This window comes from Sorex fumeus, unplaced genomic scaffold, assembly GCF_029834395.1.
Source record: "Sorex fumeus unplaced genomic scaffold, SorFum_2.1 ptg000029l, whole genome shotgun sequence".
Lineage (NCBI taxonomy): Eukaryota > Metazoa > Chordata > Mammalia > Eulipotyphla > Soricidae > Sorex > Sorex fumeus.
In genome coordinates this window covers 8,134,543-8,158,949 of record NW_026606086.1, presented here as the reverse complement: position 1 = coordinate 8,158,949, position 24,407 = coordinate 8,134,543, and the positions used below count along the sequence as shown (strand labels likewise).

General features: G+C 44.8%; 1 protein-coding gene across 1 annotated transcript in view; it reads left to right on the top strand.

Moving 5' to 3' along the window:
• Positions 1-5,622: 5,622 nt before the first annotated feature.
• UGGT1 (UDP-glucose glycoprotein glucosyltransferase 1) overlaps positions 5,623-24,407 on the top strand; it is a 103,533-nt gene continuing 84,748 nt past the window's right edge. The window contains exons 1-5 of the mRNA XM_056115623.1: positions 5,623-5,774; positions 11,505-11,640; positions 13,699-13,781; positions 16,279-16,409; positions 23,085-23,197. Coding sequence (XP_055971598.1) covers positions 11,519-11,640; positions 13,699-13,781; positions 16,279-16,409; positions 23,085-23,197 — 449 coding nt within the window. The 5' untranslated portion in view covers positions 5,623-5,774; positions 11,505-11,518. The remainder of the gene's footprint in view (positions 5,775-11,504; positions 11,641-13,698; positions 13,782-16,278; positions 16,410-23,084; positions 23,198-24,407) is intronic.

The following is a 24,407-nucleotide window of genomic DNA, read 5'->3' as shown; positions in this document are numbered from 1 at the left end:
AAAGGACTGACAGAAAAATCCCATATCATAAAAATCCCACATCTTAAAGCAACATCAACAATAACAACAACAACAACAACTTTGTTTCATTAAAGAATGACCCACCTGAGCCGGGGCAGTAGTACAGCAGGGAGGACCTTGCCTTGCATGCAGGGGGCCTGGTTGCTAACCCCGGCACACCATTTGGTTCTGTGATCCTGCCAGGAGTGTTCCCTAAGCAAAGAGCTAGGAGTGAGCCTTGAGCACTGCTGGGTGTGACCCCCCCAAACAAACAAATGAACTACTGGGAACAGAGAGATAACTATACACAAGGAGGGGGGACAGGAGATGAAGGGGAAGGGATGGGAAAGGGAGGGGAAGGACCTTAAGGAAAAGAAAGGAAAGGGAGGGGAGAAGAAAGAAGTGGAGGGGAGGGGAGGATGAGCAACACCACCACGTACTTTAGTAAATTTTTTCAGTGGAAACTTGAAATGAACAAGAGCAGATAGTCAAAAGTTTATCACATGTTTAAAGTACAATGTCATCTATAGAAGTTTGCCACCAATATTCCTTTCTTAGAGTTTTTCCTTTTAGAGAATTTTCTAATTCCTGCAGAACTAAAAAAAAAAAAAAAAAAAAAAAGTGGATGCTTCGCATTTAATATGAAAGGCCATGATAAAAGAATAAGAGATTAACGGACAAAAAGTGGAAATGTCAAACCAGTCACCCATGATGTACTACCAAATGGGGAAAGCCTATCTTGGACGAAAGCAATGAATATTTTTATCTATCCTAATGACTCATGCTAATTAATTTACACTGGATAGATACCAAGCGTTAAGAGGTTCAGTTTCTCCTGAAAAAGCTAAGTGGTTACTAAGAATAACTTTTTTAAAGCAATGATCGTTTTTATGTTCTTAACTTCAAGATAATAAAACATTATGTTTGGGGCTGGAGCAATAGCACCGCAGGTAAGGCGTTTGCCTTGCACGTGGCCAACCTGGGTTCGATTCCCAGCATCCCATATGGTACCCTGGGCACCGCCAGGAGTAATTCCTGGGCGCAGAACCAGGAGTAATCCCTGTGCATCGCTGGGTGTGATCCAAAAGCACGGTCACGGTCCTCCCGTTGTTCATCGATTTGCTCGAGCGGGCCCAGTAACGTCTCCATTGGAGACTTTTTTGTTACTGTGTTTGGCATATCGAATACATCATGGGTAGCTTGCCAGGCTCTGCCGGGTGGGCGAGATACTCTCAGTAGCTTGCCCGGCTCTCCAAGAGGGGCGGAGGAATCGAACTCGGGTCGGCCATGTTGGCTGCGTGCAAGGCAAACGCCCTACCGCTGTGCTATCGCTCCAGCCCAGCGATCCAAAAGCAAACAAACAAAAAACCAAACAAACATTATGTTTACATGAAGCAACCTATGAGTACATAAAAATAAAATGCAAAACTAAATAATATGGGAGCTTAAGTAGTTTAAATAATAACTTAAATAGTTTCAATTTGAAACTATTTCCATCATGCAACTGAAATAAGGTAAACCTGGATAGTAATGTATCACTTAATATAGTTAAGATTTTTAAAATGCTTTATTGTGATATAGCTCACATAAAATACAATTTCTCTTAAGTGTGCACACAATTTTTACTATAATCAGGGTTGTAGAATTATCACCTACAATTTTAGAACAGCTCTATCACTCCTAAAATAGCCTCTCATCCTTATACTCTACTAGTTCCCACCCAGCCCTCATCAACCACTTCCTGTTGCCATGGCTTTGTCTCTTTGACAAGAGCCCTGCTAGGGGGGTTAGGAGGGAGTCTGGGGACATTGATGGGGGAAAATTAACACTGGTGGTGGGATTGATGCTGACACATTGTATGCCTGAAACTCAACTATGAATAACTTTGTAGATCATGGTGTCGAAATACAATTTTTTTTTTTCAAAAACGCATTGTTCGTATAAAGCACAGATTTGATTTTCACATTTCTGGCAGATGTGGTGTCTTTGCAATCCCCTTTTTCATCAGAGCGGTGGGCTATCTTCCTGCTGCTGAGATCACTGCAAGCATGCTCTCTGCAGCCTCCTTCAAAACGTCAATCTCTTTCTTGAAAGCTTTACTCTCAGAGCCTAACATCTCAGACTGCTCCACCTCTAAATAATATTTTTTTGGGGGGGCCACATCTGGTGGTGCTCAGGGATCATTCCTGGAGGGCTCAAGGGACCATACGGGATCAAATCTGGGTCAGCTTCATGTAAGGCAAGCACCCTTCCTGCTATACTATCTCTCAAATAATGTTTGGAAATTAGGGTCTAACATTTTAATTTGGGTTTTTTGTTTTTTTGGCTCACACTTGGCGATGCTCAGGAGTTACTTCTGGCTCTGCACTCAGGAATTACTCCTGGTGGTGCTCTGGGGGATGATGTGGGATGTTGGGTTCAAATTAGGGTCAGCCATGTGCTAGGCAAATGCCCTACCTGCTATATTATCACTCCGGACCCAACAATTTAATTTGGGTTTGAGGGCAACAGCCAGTAGGTAAGAAAGATAGCTGCCAGGCTTTGTAAGAAGAGGTAAATAATTGAAAAGAGGGATTTGTTAGGGTGATACAATTATTTGCTAATGGAAGTGTTAGAGGATTTCAACCAGGCCAGACTGGGCAAAACAAAATGGTCGCTTATAAGGCCTCAGAAGGAGGATTTTATTTTACCCAGACAGAATTCTGTTGGTTTGACCCAGAACGAAGTCTCAGTTTCATTTCATATCTAAAGAGGGGATGGAGCATTTAGAGGCAGCAAGAAGGAGAGAGGACAGAAGCAGAAACTCCTAAACAGGTTCAGCACCATTTTAAGGATACTCAGAGCCCCTTCTGCGGTTACAAGGCACAATAGTATCTCGAGGCCGTCCTGTACGTTCAATGGTATAGTCTGCTTTTTGCATCCTTTCATTTCATCGGCTGCTCAGATGTTCATGATTAAGGTGAGGACTCAGAGGCCTAGTTCCCTCATCCCCAGGGAAAACAGGGTCTATTCTCATCAGTGGAAGAAGCAGGTTTTTGTGCATTTGTAAAACTCCATACAATTTTACAGCACCAACAGTAAACATTAAACTTAGGCAAATGACCGAGTTTGAATATAATTTCCACTTTATTGAGTTTATTTGTGATTTTTCTGCTTTTAAACACATTTTTATGACACTTCATATTTAGGGCCTACAACTGACAGAGCTCTGGGGTTGTAACTGGCTCTGTGCTCAGGAGTGACCCCTGGTGCCACCTAGAAAACCATCTGCAATGCCTCGGATTGTCCTAGCTCTTTTGTCCCAGGACTTTTTCAGGGTCACAACAAAATCAAGCAGGGTTGCTACATTGTTATAAGTGACAAATGTACATGGACATAGTCTAACATCCTTTGGGTTTGACCTAAGTACAGCAAATGTATCCAGCACTAGAATATTATGCAGAACAGTTTCACTGCGACTCTTCTGCCCCTTGTATGTTCCTCCTCATTTTTTGGGGGGGAGGAGGCTCATCTGACAGTGCTCAGAGCTTACTCCTGGCTCTGCACTAATGGACACTCCTGGCAGAACATATACACAATGGAATACTACTCATTATAAGAAGAGGCAGAATCGGGGCTGGAGTAATAGCATAGCGGGTAGGGCGGTTTGCCCTGCAAGCGGCCCACCTGGGTTTGATTCCCAGCATCCCATATGGACCCCTGAGCACTGCCAGGAATAAATCCTGAGTGTAGAGCCAGAACTAACCCCTGTGCATCACCAAGTGGGACCTAAAAAGTGGGGGGGGAAAAAAAGACAGAATCAGGCAAATAGCAGCTATGAGGATGAATCTGGAAAATATTTTGTTGAGTGAAGCTGGTCAGAAGGAGAGGAACAGCTACAGAACATTTCCTTCATGTTTGGGGATATAAAGAAATTGAAGTGGAAATAACAAATTCCCAAAGGCAACAGCACTGAGACCTGGAAGAACTCGCAGGGTAGGGGGGACACTGGGACTGTGATAGAGGAAGCAGACACTGGAGGTGGTGGTGGGGGGGGGTGCTGGCAAGGTTCACGTATGAAAGCCTACCAAGAATCATTTTCTAAGCCAAGGACCATAAAATAAAATCTAAAAAAAAAAAAGTTAAACATTATCTTAGCGGTCTTCCCATTGTTCATCAATTTGCTTGAGCGGGCCCAGTAACGTCTCCATCATGAGACTTGTTGTTACTGTGTTTGGCATACCTCCATCATGAGACTTGTTACTGTGTTTGGCATACCTCCATCATGAGACTTGTTACTGTGTTTGGCATACCTCCATCATGAGACTTGTTGTTACTGTGTTTGGCATATCGAATACGGGTAGCTTGCCAGGCTCTGCCGTGCCAGCGAGATACTCTCGGTAGCTTGCCCGGCTCTCTGAGAGGGGTGGAGAATTCGAGCCCGGGTTGGCCATGTTGGCCCCTTGTAAGGCAAATGCCCTACTGCTGTGCTATCGCTCCAGCCCAAACATTATATCCTTCAAAAATATTCACTGCTGTAAGCTTGGTAAAACAATTAAAAGAATCATTTACATTATTTTTAAATTTTTTGCTTTTTGGGTCACACCTGGCGATAAACAGGGGTTACTCCCGGCTCTGCACTCAGGAGTTAACTCCTGGCAGCGCTCAGGGGACCATATGGGATGCTGGGAATCGAACCTGGGTCTGCCGCATGCAAGGCAACCGCCTTGCCGGCTGTGCTATCTCTCCAGCCTCAAGAATCGTTTACTTTTGCAAAAACCTGAAAAACCACAGAATGCAAAGAGCAAAGCAATCGCACGATAAAGCAAGCGAAAGGATGTAATAAAATTCAGTCTTCTCTTCGCCATGCACCCAGAACACAGGGCAGTCGCCGGTAGGACTTAGGAGGCCTGGGACATCTGCAAGGTGCCGGAGGCTGCTCTGCATGTGGGAGCCCGGCTCTGGCCCCCAGAACCCCTTGAGTTCCCGGACCAGTGGGAGTGGACTGCACACTTCTGGGAGTGGCTCCGAATCGGAATCAAGCACAAGCACCCCCCAGCCCCGCCTTCCCTAACAGCTTGGGATTTCAGATTCAGGGTCCAAGGTGCTCAGGCGCAAAGGCAAGAGCTTTAGACAGCTGGGGTCAAGGTTACAGAAGCATCGTCCTCGAGCAAAACTTAGCTTTCTTTTTCCTTGGGGGTGGGCGGGGGTGGGGGCTTTTTGGGTCACACCCGGCGATGCTCAGGGGTTCCTCCTGGCTCTGCACTCAGGTATTACCCCTGGCGGTGCTCGGGGGACCACATGGGATGCCGGGACTCGAACCCGGGTCGGCCGCGTGCAAGGCAAACGCCCTCCCCAACTGCTGCTATCGCTCCAGCCCCATCCAGCCAAACTCTGGGGGTCCCAGCTGTCGGCCTGACCGCCACCACAAAGACTCCGCGAGCCCCAAAGGCAGCCGAAGGAGGAAGCGGGAAGCCAAGCAGGACCAACGCGCGGGCAAGATGGCTGCCGCGGGGCGCTCTGGGCGGCCCCGGGCCCGCCTCGGTCGCCGGAAGTCCTCCGGCCCCGCACGAGGAAGCGGAAGCGCGGGGCGGCCGGCGCCGGGGCGCTGCGAGCTCGGCCGGGGCGCGGGCGGCCGAGAGTCGCGTGTCGGCCGCTCACTGGCGCAGCCGCCGCCGCCGCCGCCAAGCCCCGCCTAGGCCTCGTCGCAGGTGCCGCGGCGGACGGAGCGCGGCCGGGCCGGGGCTCCAGGGGACCGCGAAGGCGCGGGGGCGCGGCCGCGCGGCCGGTGACAGGTACCCTCGGGGGGGGGGACGCGGCTGCGGGTCGGGGCCCCGGGTGCTGCGTGCGCGGTCACCTTGGGTCTGGCTTCCTTCTTGACTCAGTTTCCCCGCCGTGCCCCAGCCCTTCCCCGGCTTGCAGATGTCCCGGATGGCCCCGGCGTGGACTTCTGAGCCGGGGACCGCCTGCGCAGGGCCGGCCGGGTGCGCGGAGCCCCGCGGGGAAGGACCCGGAGGTGCGCGGGCTGGAACCTGTGCCCGGCAGGCTGGGCAGCAGCTGGCCAGGGCTCGATGGCAGCGCGCGATGTCCCCGCAGGTCCCCCTGCCCCGGACCGTGCGTGCCGCTGTGGCTGCAGCCCGGGCGTCCCGGCCCGCGGCCACCGCGCGCCCTGCACCGGGACCCGCCCGCGCGCCCCCGGGCCCCGGACCCGCCGCGCGTCACCGACTCCGGGACCCTGGGCAGCTCCTGGCCGGATTGGAGAACTAGTGTGTTCGCTCATCAGTTGGGGGGTCTTACGCCGGGCGCTGTCCTTGGAACAGGTGTTATGCCCTTGGCCAGCCCATTTTAGTGTCGCGTTTGAAGCAGCCGCAGATCATTATTTGGGCTGATCATAGAAGTTGCACTTGTCTTTGGATGAACTCAAGTTTGTGGAGGGAAATAGCATTGCTGTGCGCTTTCGATGACGTTTTGTAACTCGGGAGGTGTAAACTGAACTCTGGGGAAAAGTGTTCAACTTTCTGCACTTAGTTGTGATCTCTCCGTTATCAGATCAGAAATTGTATGGTTTGCAGAAACGTGGTTTACTAATAGCTAGACGTGTATAAAGTCAGTTATACGTGTGTAAAGCTAGTTATACGTGTATAAAGTCAGTCTTCCCGGTATTTTCCCTTGTTATATGTTAAGTTTTTTTTTTTAAAGTTTCTGTTACCTTCATTTTAAAAATGGAAGAAAAGATGATTTCGAATTTTATGTCTCTTTTGCTTCCGAAAAGTGATAGCAGCTGCCACAGTATATTTAGCACTTTTTCAGTATCCTACTGTAAATCGGGGCTTATTAAACTTTTTCTACTTTTGACGCCTTTTTGTTATTTTCTCCTTGGGCCAGCCATACTGGGTGATGCTCAGGGGTCACTCCTAGTGGGGCAAGTGCCTTAACATCGGTACTATCCCTCTAGCCTGAGACCCCTTTTTGGTAGAGAATTTGTTTTGTTTTGTTTCTAGGCTGCACCTGTCAGAGTCCTGGGGTCACTTCTAGCAGTGCTTAGGGAGCATGTGGTGACTGAGCCACAGCCTCTGGCATTCGCTCACAGAGAACTTTTGTGATTTAAGAGAACAAGAAATATATAAAATAGGTATAAAATATATAAAGGTAAAGGTAAAGGTAAAGGCCCTCCCGTTGATCGTCGATTTGCTCGAGCGGGCCCAGTAACGTCTCCATTGGAGACTTTGTTGTTACTGTGTCTGGCATATCGAATACTCTCGGTAGCTTGCCGGGCTCTCCGAGAGGGGCGGAGGAATCGAACTCGGGTCGGCCATGTTGGCCGCTTGTAAGGAGAACGCCCTACCGCTGTGCTATCGCTCCAGCCCATAAAATATATAAAATAGGTAAACAAATCACACATTTACCGATAGTAAATTATGAGCCTATTTTAAAACATAAAGGAAAAAGTCATGTGACCCATATGGTTTATAACCTACAATTTAAGAAGTTAGGCTGTTGTCCACCGGGCTCCTGGCTCTAAACCAGGTAGGGGGGGCATTGGGCTTGGTGCCGTGAAATCATATGGTCTGTCCCTAGTACATGCCAGGGTGGACCTGTAGGCTCTTTGGCTGCCTGTTGCCTTTTTGCCTGTGTTATGTGACCCATGAATGATATAAATATCCAGATTGCTTTTGGCAGGAAACGGTTCCCCACCCCTGCTTGAAGTCAAGGAAACCTGTAAGATGGTGTTTCTGGATGTGGAACTTTTTAGTCACTCCCAGCACTGTACTTAGGGGTCACTCTTCTGCAGTGCTTGGGGGACCCTGTGGTGTTGGAAATTGAACCTGTATCTCCAGTGTGTGGGACCAGCTTTCCAGTCCTCTGTGCTACATCCTTGGAGGGATGAGTGGTCGGGTTATGCCTGGCTTTGTCCATGTTCAGGTGGGTCTATGGAGTGCCAGACTGCAAGGGCAGTGCCTTAATGCCTTGTACTATCTCTCTACCCCCACTCCCAAAACTTTTTGCTTTTTGGGTCACACCCGGCAATGCACAGGGGTTATTCCTGGCTCTGCATTCAGGAATTACTCCTGGCGGTGCTCAGGGGACCATATGGGATGCTGGGAATTGAACTCAGGTCCGCCGCGTGCAAGGCAAACGCCCTACCCGCTGTGCTATTGCTCCAGCCCCTCCCAAAACTTTTTAAACAAGGTTTTATTTATACCTCATGCTTCAAGCATTACATAATGTGTGTGACATAAAGCCACATTGCTGTCTCTGATGTCTCTTAGTTATTTCTCAATCTCTTCCTCTCTAAGCAGCATGGAAGGACCATGAGCTTCAGAGTGATCAGGGGCCTGGTGAAATGAAGACGTCCTCAGACTTAGTACACTGAGGTTCTTCTGCTTCTCTGGGTAATCTCTGCTGCCAGTCGAGTCATCCTCAACTCAAGAATGTCTCTTTAAAAGAAACTGAAACACCACAAAATTTCTAGGGTGCTTTCCTATAAAATAGTTTTCTGTTTGAACTCTTCTTAAGTACTTCAGCTTTTTGTAGCGTTTTTTTCCCTTCATGCTACACTTGTTTCCATTTGCATTCCCTTCTTTTGTTTCTATTTCACTTTCCCTTACTTTAGAAAGCCACTTTCCCATGTGATTGCCACGGGAGATCTCTCTGTTCTTGGTGTTTGGAGTTTAGCGAAGGAGCAGATACCTCAAGTCATGAGTTTGCTCCCCGTTACCAGAAACACCTTTATGTCCTTACAGAACTCGTTCTTGGTCCGCAGAGACCGGCAGGTCGCAGTTGTTTCAATTCCAGTTTCTTTTCTAGCAGCCTTTGCACAGAAGACGCTGGAGAAACCCTGGTACTTGCCTTGGTTCATAAGGGGCTCTACTCAGTCTGTGCGGTAGGGATTTTTAACCTTCTAATGCCAGCAAACCAGGGGGGAATTGCATGGTGTTGCCGATGTTTAAACAGTAGGCGGATGTGAGTTCCGAGCATCGTGCTTTGTTACTTGTGCACGTTACTTAGCCTCTGTTAAACTTCCATTTCCTCTTTATGGAAAGTGGTGATGATGTTGTCTCAGCCATCCGGTAGTGTATTGGTGAGATACCTGTATTGGTGAGATACTGTCTGTTTGCCGTGCAAAGTCCAGGTGGCTGCCACACTCGGGGCACTGTGCGGTGGAGGGTGCGTGTGCCGGAAGGGAAGGGAATGCGTATGTGGACTGTGAGTTACTGCCCCACCCAGCAGGCTCAGCGTCCAGTGCCAGGTTTCTTTGGTAGGTGCTTGTCCCTCTTGAGCCTCTGAGTGCTCTGCAGGGTGGCCTTACGGTGGCTCCTGGTTCTCATCCTGTGCTGCTGTGCAGAGAGGTCCTCATTCAGAACAGTCAGTGGGGTGGGAGCTTCTTCTGCCTTACAGAGCAGGTTTCTGAAATTAGCCCATGGTCTTTGGGGGACAGAGCCCTTGAAATTGTTTGTTTTCAAGGGCTCAACACACCTCTTCTAGAAGAAGTAGTTCATTGTTACCATCTTCAGTTGTGTTGCCACCTTTCAGCTTTATTTACGCTCATGTTTTGTAAAGTTCAAACTGTCAGATCGCCTTGCTTGCTCCTCGAAGCAGGCTCCAGTAATCTTGGTAATTAAAAGGTGCCTCCAGCCTGTGACCTTCCTTTCCCTACACCGCACCAGGTATGGACATCAGCAGATTGTCAGAGGTCCCCCGTTAAACACTGTCCCCAAGTGTAGATGTTATGCCAACATAACGGAATTGAACCTAGGCTGGCTCACCGATACTGACATTCAGGAATATGATTCTGTCATCTCTGGGTTACCAGCTTTCACAGAGCCTGGGGAAGTCTCATTACCGCTCTGCTGGGTACGCTTTGGGGGTGGAAATTCAGATCAAAGATGCCTGCCCAGAATCCCACTTTTGAAGAGGTCTAGACTGACGGTTGGCAGTTGTTGCCGCTGCTGCAGACGCTCAGGAGGCCCGTTTAGTACCAGCTCTGCTAGTGACCCAATCTGCCGTGTTTTCCAGCTGCAAAGTTCTGTGAAATTGACCCCAACAGCTGAGGTGCGCCTTTGGCCTTAGGAAATGTATTTTGGAGTTTATGTTCAAGGCCCATTTCATTAGCCTGGCGCTGCATCGACTCATAGAAACCACAAACTGAGCACAAACAGCAGTTCATTGTCTTGCAGTTCTGGAGTCAAAGAAGTTCTAATCAAGGACTGGAGAGGTAGGGAGGATGGCAGGGTAAGCACTTGCCTAACACGTGGCCAAACTGGGTTTGATTCTGGGCACAGCATATGGTCTCATGAGCACTGTCAGGAGTCATACCGAATCACAGAGCCAGGAGTCACCCTGAGCACAGCCAGGTGGTTCCCAAACATATCTAGAAATCCATTTTTTGCTTTTTTGGGTCACACCGATGTTGCACAGGGGTTACTCCTGGTGGTGCTCGGGGCTCCGTATGGAATGCTGGGAATCGAACCTGGGTCAGCAGCGTGCAAGAAAAACGCCCTACCCGCTGTGCTATCAGTCCAGCCCCGATGATCTCATTTTAAACCCAGTCAGGACCCTGTTTCAGTGTAAGTGCACTTTGTGAGGTACTTGGGCTCAGGACCTCTTCTAGAAGACATAGTTCATTGTTACCATCTTCAGTTGTATTGCTACCTTTCAGCTTTATTTACTCTCATGTTTTGTAAAGTTCAAACTCATATCACCAACAGACTTTTTTGCCAGGGACCATACCCAGCAGTACTCAGGGGTTACTTCTGACTCTGCACTCAGGAATCATTCCTGGGTGGCACTGGGGGCCATATGTTGTACCAGGGATTGAACCTGGGTCGGCCGTGTGTTAAGGCAGGTGCCCTACCTGCTATAGCAGAATCTCTTCAGTCCAAACAGTGAACTTTCATATGTCTGTACACCCAGGAAATTAAGTGGATCTTTGTAGGAAAGAGTATAACTCCTGTATAACTTTATTTTTGCGTTGGTCAGCAAATATTTGCTACAGTATCTAGATGTTAGGTGTCATTATATATAATATATTTGCTTTTTGGGTCACACCCGGTGATGCACAGGGGTTAATCCAGGCTTATGCACTCAGAAATTACTCCTGGCGGTGCTCAGGGGATCATATGGGATGCTGGGAATCAAACCCAGGTTGGCCGCATGCAAGGCAGATGCCGTACACGCTGTGCTATTGCTCCAGCCCTGTCATTATATTTTGGAAGTGTTTATAGTTCTCTAATTTCATTCGTTACTTTGTCTTTAAGTAGTAATAGTCCAGCTGGAACAACTTTTTTTTTGTGGTTATTGTTGCTTTTCGGGTCACACCCAGTGATGTACAGGGGTTCTTCCTGGCTCTGCAGTCAGGAATTACTCCTGGCGGTACTCGGGAAGCCATATGGGATGCTGGGAATTGAACCCGGGTCAGCCACCTGGCTGTGCTCAGGGTGACTCAAGTACCTGCTGTGCTATCGCTCCAGCCCCCCAGCTGGAACAACTTCTGAGTGAAAAACTTTCTTTTCTTCCCCTTTTAGGGACTTGTTCTAAAATGGGCCTTCTGATTATGTTCACCGGACTGTGGCTGGCTTCCTTGGTCAAGGCAGATTCCAAGGCTGTTACAACCTCTCTTACAACAAAGTGGCTTTCCACACCGCTGTTGCTAGAAGCCAGGTAAGGAGACATCATTTCCTGTACCCCTTGAGCAGCAGTGTGGGCTTTGCTCATGTTTCGAAGGGTTGTGCAAAGGGATTGTGGCTCCGGACACTGCCTAGTGTGGCCTTGACTGTCAGCAGGGATCTGTTCTGGGTGACAGGTCTGGGTGATTCCTCGGGAAGCTCTGGGACTTCTTTAGATGTAGACGTGTAGCCAGTTACATCATTATGCTATTATTATGCTAGATAAGAGGGGAGAAGAGAATTGTACTTAGAGGACATTTTTTCTACCCATTTGAAGACTTTTAGGAGGTTATTTAGTAAGAGGAAGAGAATTTAGCAAAACCAGGAACTTAGATGTGATGGTTTTGGTTTTGTGGTGGTGCCATAGATGACTGTGCTCAGGGCTCACTCCTGGCTCTGTGCTCAGGTAGCATTTCTGGGCTTCAGGGATCATTAGGGGCTGCTGGGAATTGAAACCGATTGGTCGTGTGCAACACAAGCATATACTCACTGTATTGTCTCTCCAGCCTCAAACTCAACTTGAGTTTTTAACTCAAGTTTGACAACCATCACCACTACCTCCCTCTTCCCTTCCCTTACTGGAATATTTGAAAGCAAATCTCAGATCATAAATTTTCATCTGTAGTTCTCTATAATGTTTTGCTAATGGGATAGGAATGTGAAACTAAGAAACTTAAAACAAATAACTGAATATATTTGAATGTACCCTGATAGAGTTCTTTCAGTGGTATCTGTGTTCTTTTCTTTCCTGTGTTAGTTCATTGGATCTGGTAGTTAATTTTCTTAACACTATTCAAAATGTACATGTTTAAAGATTTATTTATCCCGTGCATTGGAAAATAATGCATGTTATGAGAAGTTTTCCTGCTTCCTATGAGAAGCATATTTTTACTTGGGCGTCCCATCATAGGAGGATATTAGCATCAGTGAATCCTTGTTTTTTAGAGGTATAGTCAGTGAGTGTGTTATCCCTTCCCTGTTTGACTTATTTGGTAAAATCAGGTTTAACTCATTCATTTACTGTTTATTCAGTTGTTTTCTGTCTATAACAATGCCTGTTTTTTTAGATGATAAACATTTAGGTTTGATATAATGATATCTGTGTCAGTTATTAGAAAACTTAGAAAAAAAATGACACATTCAAGGAGGCACTAAACAATTGGATATATTACTGTTCTGGATCTTTTCAGAACCCTTCCTTTAGAGAAGCTGTGCATTGCCAGGAAGTGTTTCTCGCTCTTTCCGTGTTGCTGTGTCTAGCTGTGGAGTGCAGTGAGACCTGCACTGAAAGTAATGGGGAAACCTTTCTTTGGCTGAGCAGCCGAGAGCCAGAGCTGCGTATTGCTTTGAGACAGTGAGGGAAAGGTCACCCACCAAGTTGACCTCAGGGCTTAGGGCAGAAGATGGAGTCTTCAGTTTGTACATGACTTTTCTGTCAGGTGTTTTACATTCTGGAGTGAAAGAATCACTGTTACTTTAGGTCCATAGTATAGAGATGTCAGTAGTATGAGATAAAGATAAAAAAAGAGATGTTAAGTTCTAATATCTTAAAATTTTCTGATCTTAAAAATTTGGATTCATGGTTAAAATAACCACGTATGTCATCTTTAGTCTCCTGGAAAAATTTCTAGGGTTTTTCTTTTCCTTGCGGGCAACCTTAGGTAAAGTAAATATATTTTTTATTCTTTGCAAGATCTTTGAGAAAATAAGTGAGCAGCAGAACTAATACCAGAGTTATTGGTTCTTAATTCTGTTTTCACTCTTGTTTGCATTTTCATAAATGGGATTGTTAAGACTCTCCTGCTGGAGCATTTTTATTCAGGATTCTGAATTCATAAATTAAGCCTATAAGTTACCATAAGCAAATAAGATAGTAATAATTTGTTTATACTGATATACATATTATTCATGCTTATACTTAGTATAAATTAGAGGTCACACTATGGACATTGTAAAACTTAAAAACCTGTAATTACTCTCTTTAGATGTAGAGCTTATATTAGGAGATTTTATTAAGTCATTTTATTTCTGATATTTCTCTCTTTTCTCCTAGTGAGTTTTTAGCAGAAGACAGTCAAGAGAAATTTTGGAATTTTGTAGAAGCCAGTCAAAATATTGGATCATCTGATCATCACGGTAAAATCGAAGCAAATGCTTCTTTGACTTTGGTGTCTGGGAAAATGATAGGAAAATGGCCTTTTTCTCATTCTGTGTGGCATGGCATTGATGGAAAACGTTTTAATCTGTAAGGACTTGAGTGGTGATGGTTTCAGTAGAGATAACACACAATGAAAATGATGGTCTTCCGAGCCCTACCAGGAGTGATTCCTGAGTACAGAATCAGGAGTAACCCCTGAGCATCGCCAGGTGTAGCCCCCAAACAGAACAAAACAAAAACAAATTAAAAATTATTTTGGAAGTGGCTTATAACTTTGAATAGAAGCATTCCCTTTGGTATCCCCCCTTTCCTAATTTTATACATGTGTGTTCTTTGTGGCATATGAGGACCAAGGATGCAGCTTCAGTGGCCGAGCATGTACCTTGCGTGAGCAAAGCTGTGGATTTGATCCCCGGCATCACTGCGTTCTCCCTTCAGCTGTACAGAAAGTAGAAACTAATGTGCCTGTTCTGTGGAAGTCAGATTCATTTCAGGTCTTCTGGCCTGACTCAGTAGTTGGCTGATGTGTGCACTCTTCTCTTACGGATTAGTCATGTGACTGATCTACTTCCTGTCATTCTCATCATCAGTGCCACCCAGGTTGTTTTCCATTGAGCCTGCCATCCACCCAGAACTCGAGAGTCCCAAGTGTCAAATGAATGACGATATTAATTCTCTCAGCTTCTGATTTAGAATGTGCTTTTAGAGTCATTTCTAGTGTAACATGTGCTGTATGAAATATAAATATTGGTTGTCAAAGATGTTGGTATATGAGGGGCTGAAACTTGGCTGTTGCACTGATAGAAGTTGCTGAGGAGAACATGTGTGAAAAATGAATAGTTAGTGGATTGATTCTTAACTTTCTGATTTTTATTAAAATAATACACTTTGAATTTTCCTGTTTTAGCATCTTTTTTGCAATATAAGTAACAACAAGTCTCATAGTGGAGATGTTACTGGTGCCTGCTCGAGCAAATCGATGAATTATATAAAAGTTTGAGCACACATCTGACAGTTTTTGTTACATAATTTAGGATTAACCAAAAGTTTTCAGTTATCAAAGCTTGTCCTAGTTTTAGAACTTTATTTCATGATACAAACTTTTCAAAGTGGATTTTATAGTGAAATTTGAACTCTGACATTTAAAATGAGCTTTTTTATCCCTGTTATTAATGGTTAAAGTCAGAGGAGTTTGAATTCCTAAATATGAGCATGAAAGTCTTCAACATTTTACACAGAATAATTCATGCAAATTTCACTATCCTAAGGTATTCACTGTTAGCACCCTGGCAATATATTGAAGTATTTCTGATGTCGTTTTCTGCTTACAGTATAGCTGATGCAATGTTGAACCTTTTGTATTTTCCCTGTTACAACAGTGATATTTGGAACTCAGTTCTATTCTAAGGTCCTCCCCACTTGAGGACTGCCTTTTTTTTCTCTTCTATTTTCCAATAAATTTTTCTACTCCCCTATCCCCACCCACGCCCCCCAAAAACCATTGTTTTTTGGGGCTCAAGTGGCATGTTTTGCATGTGAGAGGCCTGGAGTGGGTCCTTGGCATGGCTTGGCCTCGAGCATAGGAGCCCTGGAGCATTGCGAGGGGTGGGTGTTAACTATTTTCTTAAAAATAGTTCCCAAATACACAGTACAATAGGTGATTTAAAACTAAGATACAATGAAAGTTTACACACAGAAAAATATCCCTATCCCTATGCCTATCCCTTACCTTGCTTTTTATAACTATGCAAACAATTTGTTTAATATTTCATGTTTAAAAAACCTAAAAGAAAAAACAAAAACAGCTACATATGTATGCTTGGTTCCCCTTTCTTACAGGAAACAAGATTGCTTACTGTATACAGTGCTTTATACCCGTGCATTTCACTTAACATTGCAGGCTGTGTTTTCTGTAATGATACACAAATCTTACTTATCTCCTTCAGCTAGTTTGTTACAACTCTTTGTTTAATGCCTCACCCCAGATAACCATTTTATCAGTATCTTTTGATTCTGTGCTCTTCTCTGCCACACTGCTCAATTGCTGGGTTGAGGGGCTGGTGTGCTGGTTGTAGTGAGTAAGTAATTTTACAGTGAATGATGGAATAAGCATAAACAGTGCAGAACTGTGTGAACAGAGGAGAGGTATGCTTAGTCCAGCCGGGCAGGGGAGGGCTGGGCTGGTTTCTGCAGCTCTGTCTCAGCTGCGTTCTCCTTGAGGAATTCGGTTGGCGTCAGCCTTCAGGTAAGTGGGAGAAAGACGGTCGTGGGACAGTCTGAGGAAGAGAGTCAGACTGTACTGTGGACTCCAGGGAAGTCTAGGTTTGGACAGTTTGGAAGTCTAGGTTTTAGACAGTTGAGTGGGAAAGCTTTGCTTGCCTGTGGCCGCGTAGTAAAGTTTTCATTCTTTCTGACCTGCTCTGACATGGATATTTGTAGTCATGTTGTTCCTTTGGCTAATGTGCTTCCCGACAGGTACTGATTATTCCCATTATCATGCAATATTGGAGACCGCATTTCAGTTTCTATCACCTCTGCAGCAGAATTTGTTGAAATTTTGTCTGTCTCTTCGTTCGTACTCGGCTACCATCCAAGCCTTCCAGCAGGTGAGCTCTGGGCTTATTGACGAAAGAGGATGTGATGATGGGCTGTTGTGGCAGTCTGGCCTTGAGGTCCACAGCTACGGTGTTTTTGTTACAGAGCTATGCTCATGATTTGCTCATAAAGAAATATCCAAACTCTTTATTTTTTTAATTTTTTTTGCTTTTTGGGTCACACCCAGCGATGCACAGGGGTTACTCCTGGCTCTGCACTCAGGAATTATGCCTGGCGGTGCTCAGGGGACTATTATGGGATGCTGGGAATTGAACCCGGGTTGGCTGCATGCAAGGCAAACGCCCTACCTGCTGTGCTATGTCTCCAGCCCCTCCAAACTCTTTTTAAACCTTCACTTCGCAGATGACTAAAATTGGATTTTGCATTATTGTATTGGGGTCTGAATTTGATGGTTGATGCCTCTTTTCCCTACTTCCTAAATTGTGTGTCTGTGTGTCTATACACACCCGTACATGTGTATGTGTATATATGCATATATGTCTGCATATATTATACTCACTTTCATTGACTAAAGGAAAAAATATCCAACAGAACTGTCTCCCAGACTCCATTGAGAAGGCAGAGGCTTGCTGAAACAGTTTATCTTTTTTTTCCCCCCCAGTGTATTTTTATTTATTTATTTATTTATTTTTGAGTCTGATCAGAACCTTGAGGCTGAAAAGCAGTGGGAAGTGTGAAGCAGTCACGGACAGAGTCAGGGAAATTCAAAATGTAGGTGATTTAGCAGAAAAATGATTTGGTTTTCTCTATTAGTAAGGTAGAAACTTGAGTCTGGCACCTTAGATCACTCGGCCATCCTGACACACTAGCAGGTAGGGTGTTTGCCTTGTATGTGGCTGACCTGGCCAACCCGAGTTCGATTCCTCTGTCCCTCTTGGAGAGCCCGGCAAGCTACTGAGAGTATCTCGCCCGCACGGCAAAGCCTGGCAAGCTCCCCATGACGTATTCAATATGCCAAACACAGTAACAACAAGTCTTATGATGAAGACGTTACTGGGCCCGCTTGAGCAAATCGATGAACAATGGGAGGACAGTACAGTATTAGTAAGGTATCTGGGGATGAAAAAAGGAAGAAAGGTGTAATTTTAAGAGAGATTTAAAAATGTGTCATCTTAATGCACTGTGGGGAAGAAAAAAAGAACCAAACTAGAAAGGAAGTTCTATCTCTCACTTTTGGCAGATGACATAATATCTAGCAAAAATCCGAAAGACTCCAGTGAAAAACTGTTACAAACAGATAGTAAAGGGACAGGCTACAAAACCAATACACAAAAACATATTTTTAAAAATTAATGTGTTGCCAATAACTTAGTAGTTTATTAGTCAATAATATTACAAATATTTAAAATTTAAAAATTGCTTAATGAAAGAGTTGGAAGCAAGCTATTCCATTACAGAGCTAAGTTGCCAGTACAATAGACAGACTGGAGATTTAGACACCTGAAAGATAACAATAAAATAAATTAAAATATCGAATAAAGAATTTAAGCTAAAGGCATTTATTTACCTAGTGTTCATAATGCATGGCTTCTCCTTTTTTTTGCTTTTTGGGTCACACTCGGTGATGCACAGGGGTTATTCTTGGCTCATGCACTCAGGAATTACTCCTGGCGATGCTCAGGGGACCATATGGGATGCTGGGAATCGAACCCGGGTTGGCCGCATGCAAGGCAAATGCCCTACCCACTGTGCTATTGCTCCAGCCCTGGGTTCTCTTTTTGTTTAGGAAAAAAAAAATAGCTTTAACACCCCATTAGGTATATAAAATAAAATCAACTGAAAATATTAATTTGCATATTAAAGAGCAATTTATAGTTACGATCCAAACACTTCATAAACCACTTGAGCAATTCTATACAGAAACTGGGAATTAGAAATTAGTTGCTTTAATATTGCAAAGATTTCAGCTCAAAAAATAATTCAACATAAAATAAACTTTAACAATTAGTGTCATAAAATTATAGATTTCTACATATGAATACAAAATAATATTAATGTATTAATGACAATATGAAAAATTATTCCAAGTATTTTATGACTATTAAAATAACCTCTCCTCCTGAAAAATAGAATATGCATGAAAAAGTTTCTCCTTTCATTAGCAAAACACTATCCAAAATAACTGTACTAGTTTACATCAGTACAAAGATTTCTTGAACTTAAAAAGCAGTTGCAGTGATAAGAGGGGTGTCTTTTCTGACAGTAAAAAAATGACACTGTGAATAAAATCTGCAATAAAATCTGCAATGAAAAAATAAATTTGCATAAAAAAGGTTAACTTTTCAATACAAATATTAGAAACATTGTTGCATATCAAAACACGGAATTGGGTTAGTCAACCTTCCAAAATATGTTATATTCAGGTTTTGAAGTGTCTTTGATGGGAGGCTCCGCACAGCCAGATGTGACAGGGATGAATATCAAAGAGTTTTCTGTACACAGATATATAAGTGCTAAATTTCCCTTTTAACAAAAAGTGCAGATTTTTAAAGTGTTTTTTTCCTCCACAGTCATACTTTTGGGCACCAATATGTACAGTTACGGATCTCAAGTAAAGAAGCTTTGAAAATAGACAAATACAATCAAAATTAATAAATTTCTGCAAAAATAGTAAAATAAATTTGATCTGTAAATTAAAAACAAAAACAAAACAACTCAAATACATTGTTCAGCAGTTAGGAAACAGGAGTGCAGTACATAAAAGGTGAGAGGCAAAAGTTGATAGGGGTTAGGAGCGGGAAGGAACCAAAAATGGAACTCACAGGCTTTAATTTCAACAGAAATGAAGGTAAAATTGTACATTTCTGTCATTCGTACTTGTGGCAAAGAGGATGTTACTTTTCCCTTCTTTCCCAATGTTTATTTCTGTTTAAGAAGGGAAGGCGATTTTCACGTCTCCAATTATTTTCATCATATAATTTATTTTAGTGCTCATTATTTAATACATGAAAGGGCTCTTCAGTTTTAAACATTAAGCAGAAACTGAAAATAAAGTTAAAAAATTTGCGAAATTAAGTAAATAATTAACACTGCAAAACTTCTGATTTCTTTCCTAAATTCCAAAAACTTGAGGCATAGCAAAGGAGATGTCATCAGTCAAAAAAAGTGTGCCATCAAGTAGCTTACTTCTGGGAAAATCTCTCACAGAGATATAAAAATAGTTAAGTTGCATTTTTATATATTAATGGTGAACTAGAAATCTGGGGAAAATAGTCCTTTTTTTGTTAGCAAACAAGACATCAAAAATTATGTCACTACTAAAGAAATATTAAAGTGTTCTGACAACAAATGTCAGGCTTATTTTATTTATTTTATTGATCTTTGACCTCGTATTTGTAAGCAGTCATTTCATGAAGGTTTTTTCACTTTTTTAAAAAAATTGTGTTGTTTTTTTTGAAGGGCAATAGAGATAGCCTAGTGGTTAGGGTGCATGCCTAGTTTGTGTTAGACCTGGGTTTGTGTTCCGTTATCAAATGGTCCTCAGAGCACTGCTGAGTGTAGTTCTGGGGGTCCCTGAGTACTGCAGCGTTGCTGGGGTGTCGTGGGTATCCGTGCTCGTCTCCGAGTCCTTGCAGTGAACTGCTGGTCTGGTTGTCCTAGAACTGCAGTAGGGTCGGAGGGCCTGCAGCTGCTCGGAGGCCCCCTGCCTCTGCCTGCATCAGTGTAGGCTGGGGAGAATCTTGCAGGTGCGGTGCCTGCCCTGCATGCAGCTGACCTGGCTCCATCTTGCCCTGAATTTTATTTATGTGCTTTTTTGTTTTGGGGGACACCCTGCCTGGGCTCAGGGCTTGCTTCTGGTGATGGTGCTTGAGTGGGCGTTTGCTGGGGCTGGCGCTTGGCTGCCAAGCTCACAAGTCTTTTTCTGCTGCTGTGCTTGTCAGGGTGACGTGCATTAGTTTGCAGGCTGCATGGTGCCTGGCTGTCAGGCTGCAGAGCCTGTCCTCTGCCATCGGGTGAGTCCCTGCAGCAGCAGCAGGTCGGGGCCATGCGGGCACAAGTGGGGGGCTGGGGGAAAAACTCCAGCCTGGCACGGCCGAGCAGGTCCTTGCCGCCAGAGCCAGCCCCAGGGCCACCGGAACAACATGTTCCTGGTGTTTGTTTCTTTTCTTTTCTTATTTACTTTTGAAGTAGATAGGTTTTATTTGGAGGTTTTGAAGGGGAGGAGGAAGAGAAAGTGGGAGAAATGGAGAGTATCGTGCTCAAGAGAGATCTCGGGCTTCCTCCACGGGCAGAGAGCCCCTGCGCACATCCCAGAATTAGACAGGAAAGCATGAAAGTCTACATCTCAATTGGGGAGTTGCGGGCGACACATGTACTCGGGCAACTCCAGCGACACGTGTGCTCGGCCACGTGGGCGCAAGCAGCCCATGGGCTCAGACAGCATAAGCTTGCCTAGTGTTTCTTGTTTGTGATGTTTGGACTCTGCCTGGAGGTGCTCAGGGGTGACCCCTGGCAAACTACTCAGGGGGCTCTTGGTGATGATCAGAGGCACACGTGGTGCCAGGGACTGAGAGCGGGCCTCCCGGATGCAGAGGGCATGTGATAGCATGTTGGGCTACTCCCAGGACCGAGAAATGAAACGTTTCACTACCAGTATTGAAGCGCCCCAGGTGCCAAGGCCAAAGGTCTTGAGAAAGAAATTGTGTTTTCTGTACACACTGGCATCCTGGGAGTCATGCAGTTCACCACTGGGCAGATGAGACGAGAGGGTGTCAAGCTGACATCATGAGCAGAGAGACAGGTCCAGGGTGACCGCTCACGTGTGGAATGTTAAGAAACAGTAAGGGATCAACTAGTGGCTGGAGGCTGCAGAACCCAAGTTGGTCTGCAGAACTGGGCCTTCCAGTGAGGCAGGGGCGTGAGTGGGAGGGCACTTGGGACACTGGCGGGTGTTCGTGGGGACTCCGGTGGCGAAAGTGGTGTTGGAATGCTGCATGCTCGAAATTCATTAATTGTATTCATCACAGTGTCTCAAGAAAAATGGAAAAAAAAAAGTTTTAATACCATTTTTCCATAGCACAGTTTTGATTTCTTGTTTGAAAAAAGTTCTTTTGCAGTCTAGGAAAGAACATCTTAATACTTTTTCTTTTCCCATCTGATTATAATGCTTCATCGTGCTTCTCATTAAAGTTGCTGGTTGACTGCCATTTTGCTTTGATGGGCACTGAGACATTTTACTCCAAACCTGAGCGACTGTCTCGGATACTTTTGGATCACAAATCTTAGGCTTTGTTTGTTTGTTTGATTTTTAAAAACAATTTATTTTTATAAAGTTGTTCATGGGGCTGGAGAGATAGCACAGCGGGTAGGGCGTTTGCCTTACACGTGGTCGACCCAGGTTCGATTCCCAGCATCCCATATGGTCCCCTGAGCACCGCCAGAAGTAACTCCTGAGTGCAGAGCCAGGAGTAACGCCTGTGCATTGTCAGATGTGACCCAAAAAGCAAAAAAAAAAAAAAAAAAAAATTGTTCATGATTTATTACATTTGTTATTTCAACACCAATCCCACCACCATTGCACTTCCCCCTTCATTATTATCTATTTTTCCTACTCACCTCTCAAGCCTACCTCTAATAGGCATAGTTTTTAAAAAATATTCTGTCATAATAATTATATATTGAACTTCACAATAATTACATCAGTTATAAGTATGACGGTATAATTATTCTCTGGAACTTCAAATTATTGTGTTTAGTTTCCTTTAAGGTACATCTGTATTCCATGGCTACTTTTTGATATTTTCTGAGAATGAATTTTATTTGGGCTCGAGCGATAGCACAGTGGGTAGGGCATTTGCCTTGCATGTGGCTGACCAGGGTTCGATTCCTCTGTCCCTCTTGGAGAGCCCGGCAAGCTACTGAGAGCATCCCGCCTGCACAGCAGAGCCTGGCAAGCTCCCCGTGACGTATTCGATATGCCAAAAACAGTAACAACAAGTCTCACAATGGAGACGTTACTGGTGCCCGCTTGAGCAAATTGATGAACAATGGGCGGACAGGACAGTACAGGAATTGTTTTATTTTATTTTTTTGTGAGGTTGGAGGAACTCCAGAATCTAGTCCTAGTTCTGTGCTGGGGGTGGTTGGGGGGTGGATGGTGGTTGCCGTTTCCTGGTGGTACTTGGGGGACCTTATGCCAGGTACTAACCTGGACTTCTGCATGAAGCATGTGCTCAGCCTATATCTCTTTGGCTCTGAGATAGAATTTGAAAGTTCTGTTTCAGAGCCAATAATACCCAGAGGTTGCTGCTGGGAAGAACTACAATGAAAGAACCGAAGAAAATACCAGTTGACTTAGTAAAACTCTGAGTGGTAAATCACAGCTTAGCAAAGCCTGCCCTATAGTGTATGTTCAGCAGTAGACCTTTGGGAGTTTTGAAGTAAAATAGTTGTTTTTACTATTACTTTGAGATATAGGAGGGGAGAGAGAGGAAAGTGTTCAAGAGAGAAACCAGACTTCAACGGGGGGGGGGGGGGGGGGGGGCGGGGAGGGGGTGGGTAGTGAGAGTTTACATTTGAGTCGTTTGTGGGCAAATCTCTGTGTTGAGAATGGGCCGATCTTATTGATGTTGTGCTTATTGCTATTGTATTATTACCTAATTATCTGTGTGGCATGTACACATCTTTGGCTAGTGCAGTTAAAACTGTTGTGTCTTAAATGACAGATAGCAGCTGACGAACCTCCCCCTGAAGGTTGCTCTTCCTTCCTTTCGGTACACGGAGAGAAGACTTGTGAGCTTGATGCCCTTGACACTCTCCTGCATACGGCTGCTGAGAGGTAAATCCGGTGCTTTGGCATAGACTGTTGGATGTCTCCCCCAGATCCAGCGGGAGGCGGGGGATGGGGGAGTGTGTGTCGCAGAATTTAGAGAGGGTGGTTTAGATCGGCAGCTTTCACTTGGGGCATTTGGGACCCCAGGACATGCCAAGGGGCCGCCAGGGCTCAAGACTGGGAGGGCAGCCTGGCAGGACAGGGGCAGTGCAGGAACAATGCAGAATGGAAGGAGACTAGGGTCCGGGAGAGGGGAGAAAACACTGGCTTCGGGTGTGGGTTCTAGAGCCAGGTGAAATAATCTTGAATTCCGGTTGCATTGTTTAAGGTGATTTTGTGAGTTTTGGCTGGTTGCTTCTCATTTTAAAATGTAGGCAGATTGCTTAATGTTTCTTTCTCTTCGTGTGTGTGTGTGTGTGTGTGTGTTTGGGCCACACCAGGTGATGCTAGGGATTACACCTGGGTTTGCACTATGAATTACTCATGTGGGCTGTAGGGTCATACTGAGTTCTGCTGCATGCAGGCACATGCCCTCACCCCGTACGACCCCCCTGGCCCTGTACTCATGTTTTTAAAAGGCGTTTCCAGTTTTTTCTTATTATAATATTAGGTGCCACAGTGAACATCCTCATTCACATCTTTATCTGTTTTTAGAAAGTTTGTTACTTGAGGGGTTAAAGTTTATGGCATATTATCTAGATGTCATTTTTAAAGATGTTTATTTGGTGTGTCTGGAGTTTAAAATTTTGTAAGGGAAACTTACAAAATCCACTGGTGGGAAGACCATAGTGAAGTGGGTAGAGAAGGGGCATCACTGATAATTGTCAAGTTACATGTTTAGTCTATCCTATGCACATGTGCAGAACATGTATGTTCAGTCTATCTCATGTGTGTGTGCAGAGCACATATGTTCAGTCTATCCTGTGTGCGTGTGCAAAGCATGTATGTTCAGTCTATTCTGTGCATGTGCAGAGCATGTGTGTTCAGTCTATTCGACGAGCATGTACAGAGCATGTATGTTTAGTTTATTCGGTGCTCATTGCAGAGCGTGTATGTTCAGTCTATTCTGTGAGCGTGTACAGAGCATGCATGTTTAGTTTATCTTGTGCTCATTGCAGAGAATATATGTTCCAGTCTACGCTCTGCCTGTGTGCAGGGTGGGCTGGGCCTGAGTGGTCGTTGTGTGCTGGGCCGGGCTGGGCCTGAGTGGCGGGTA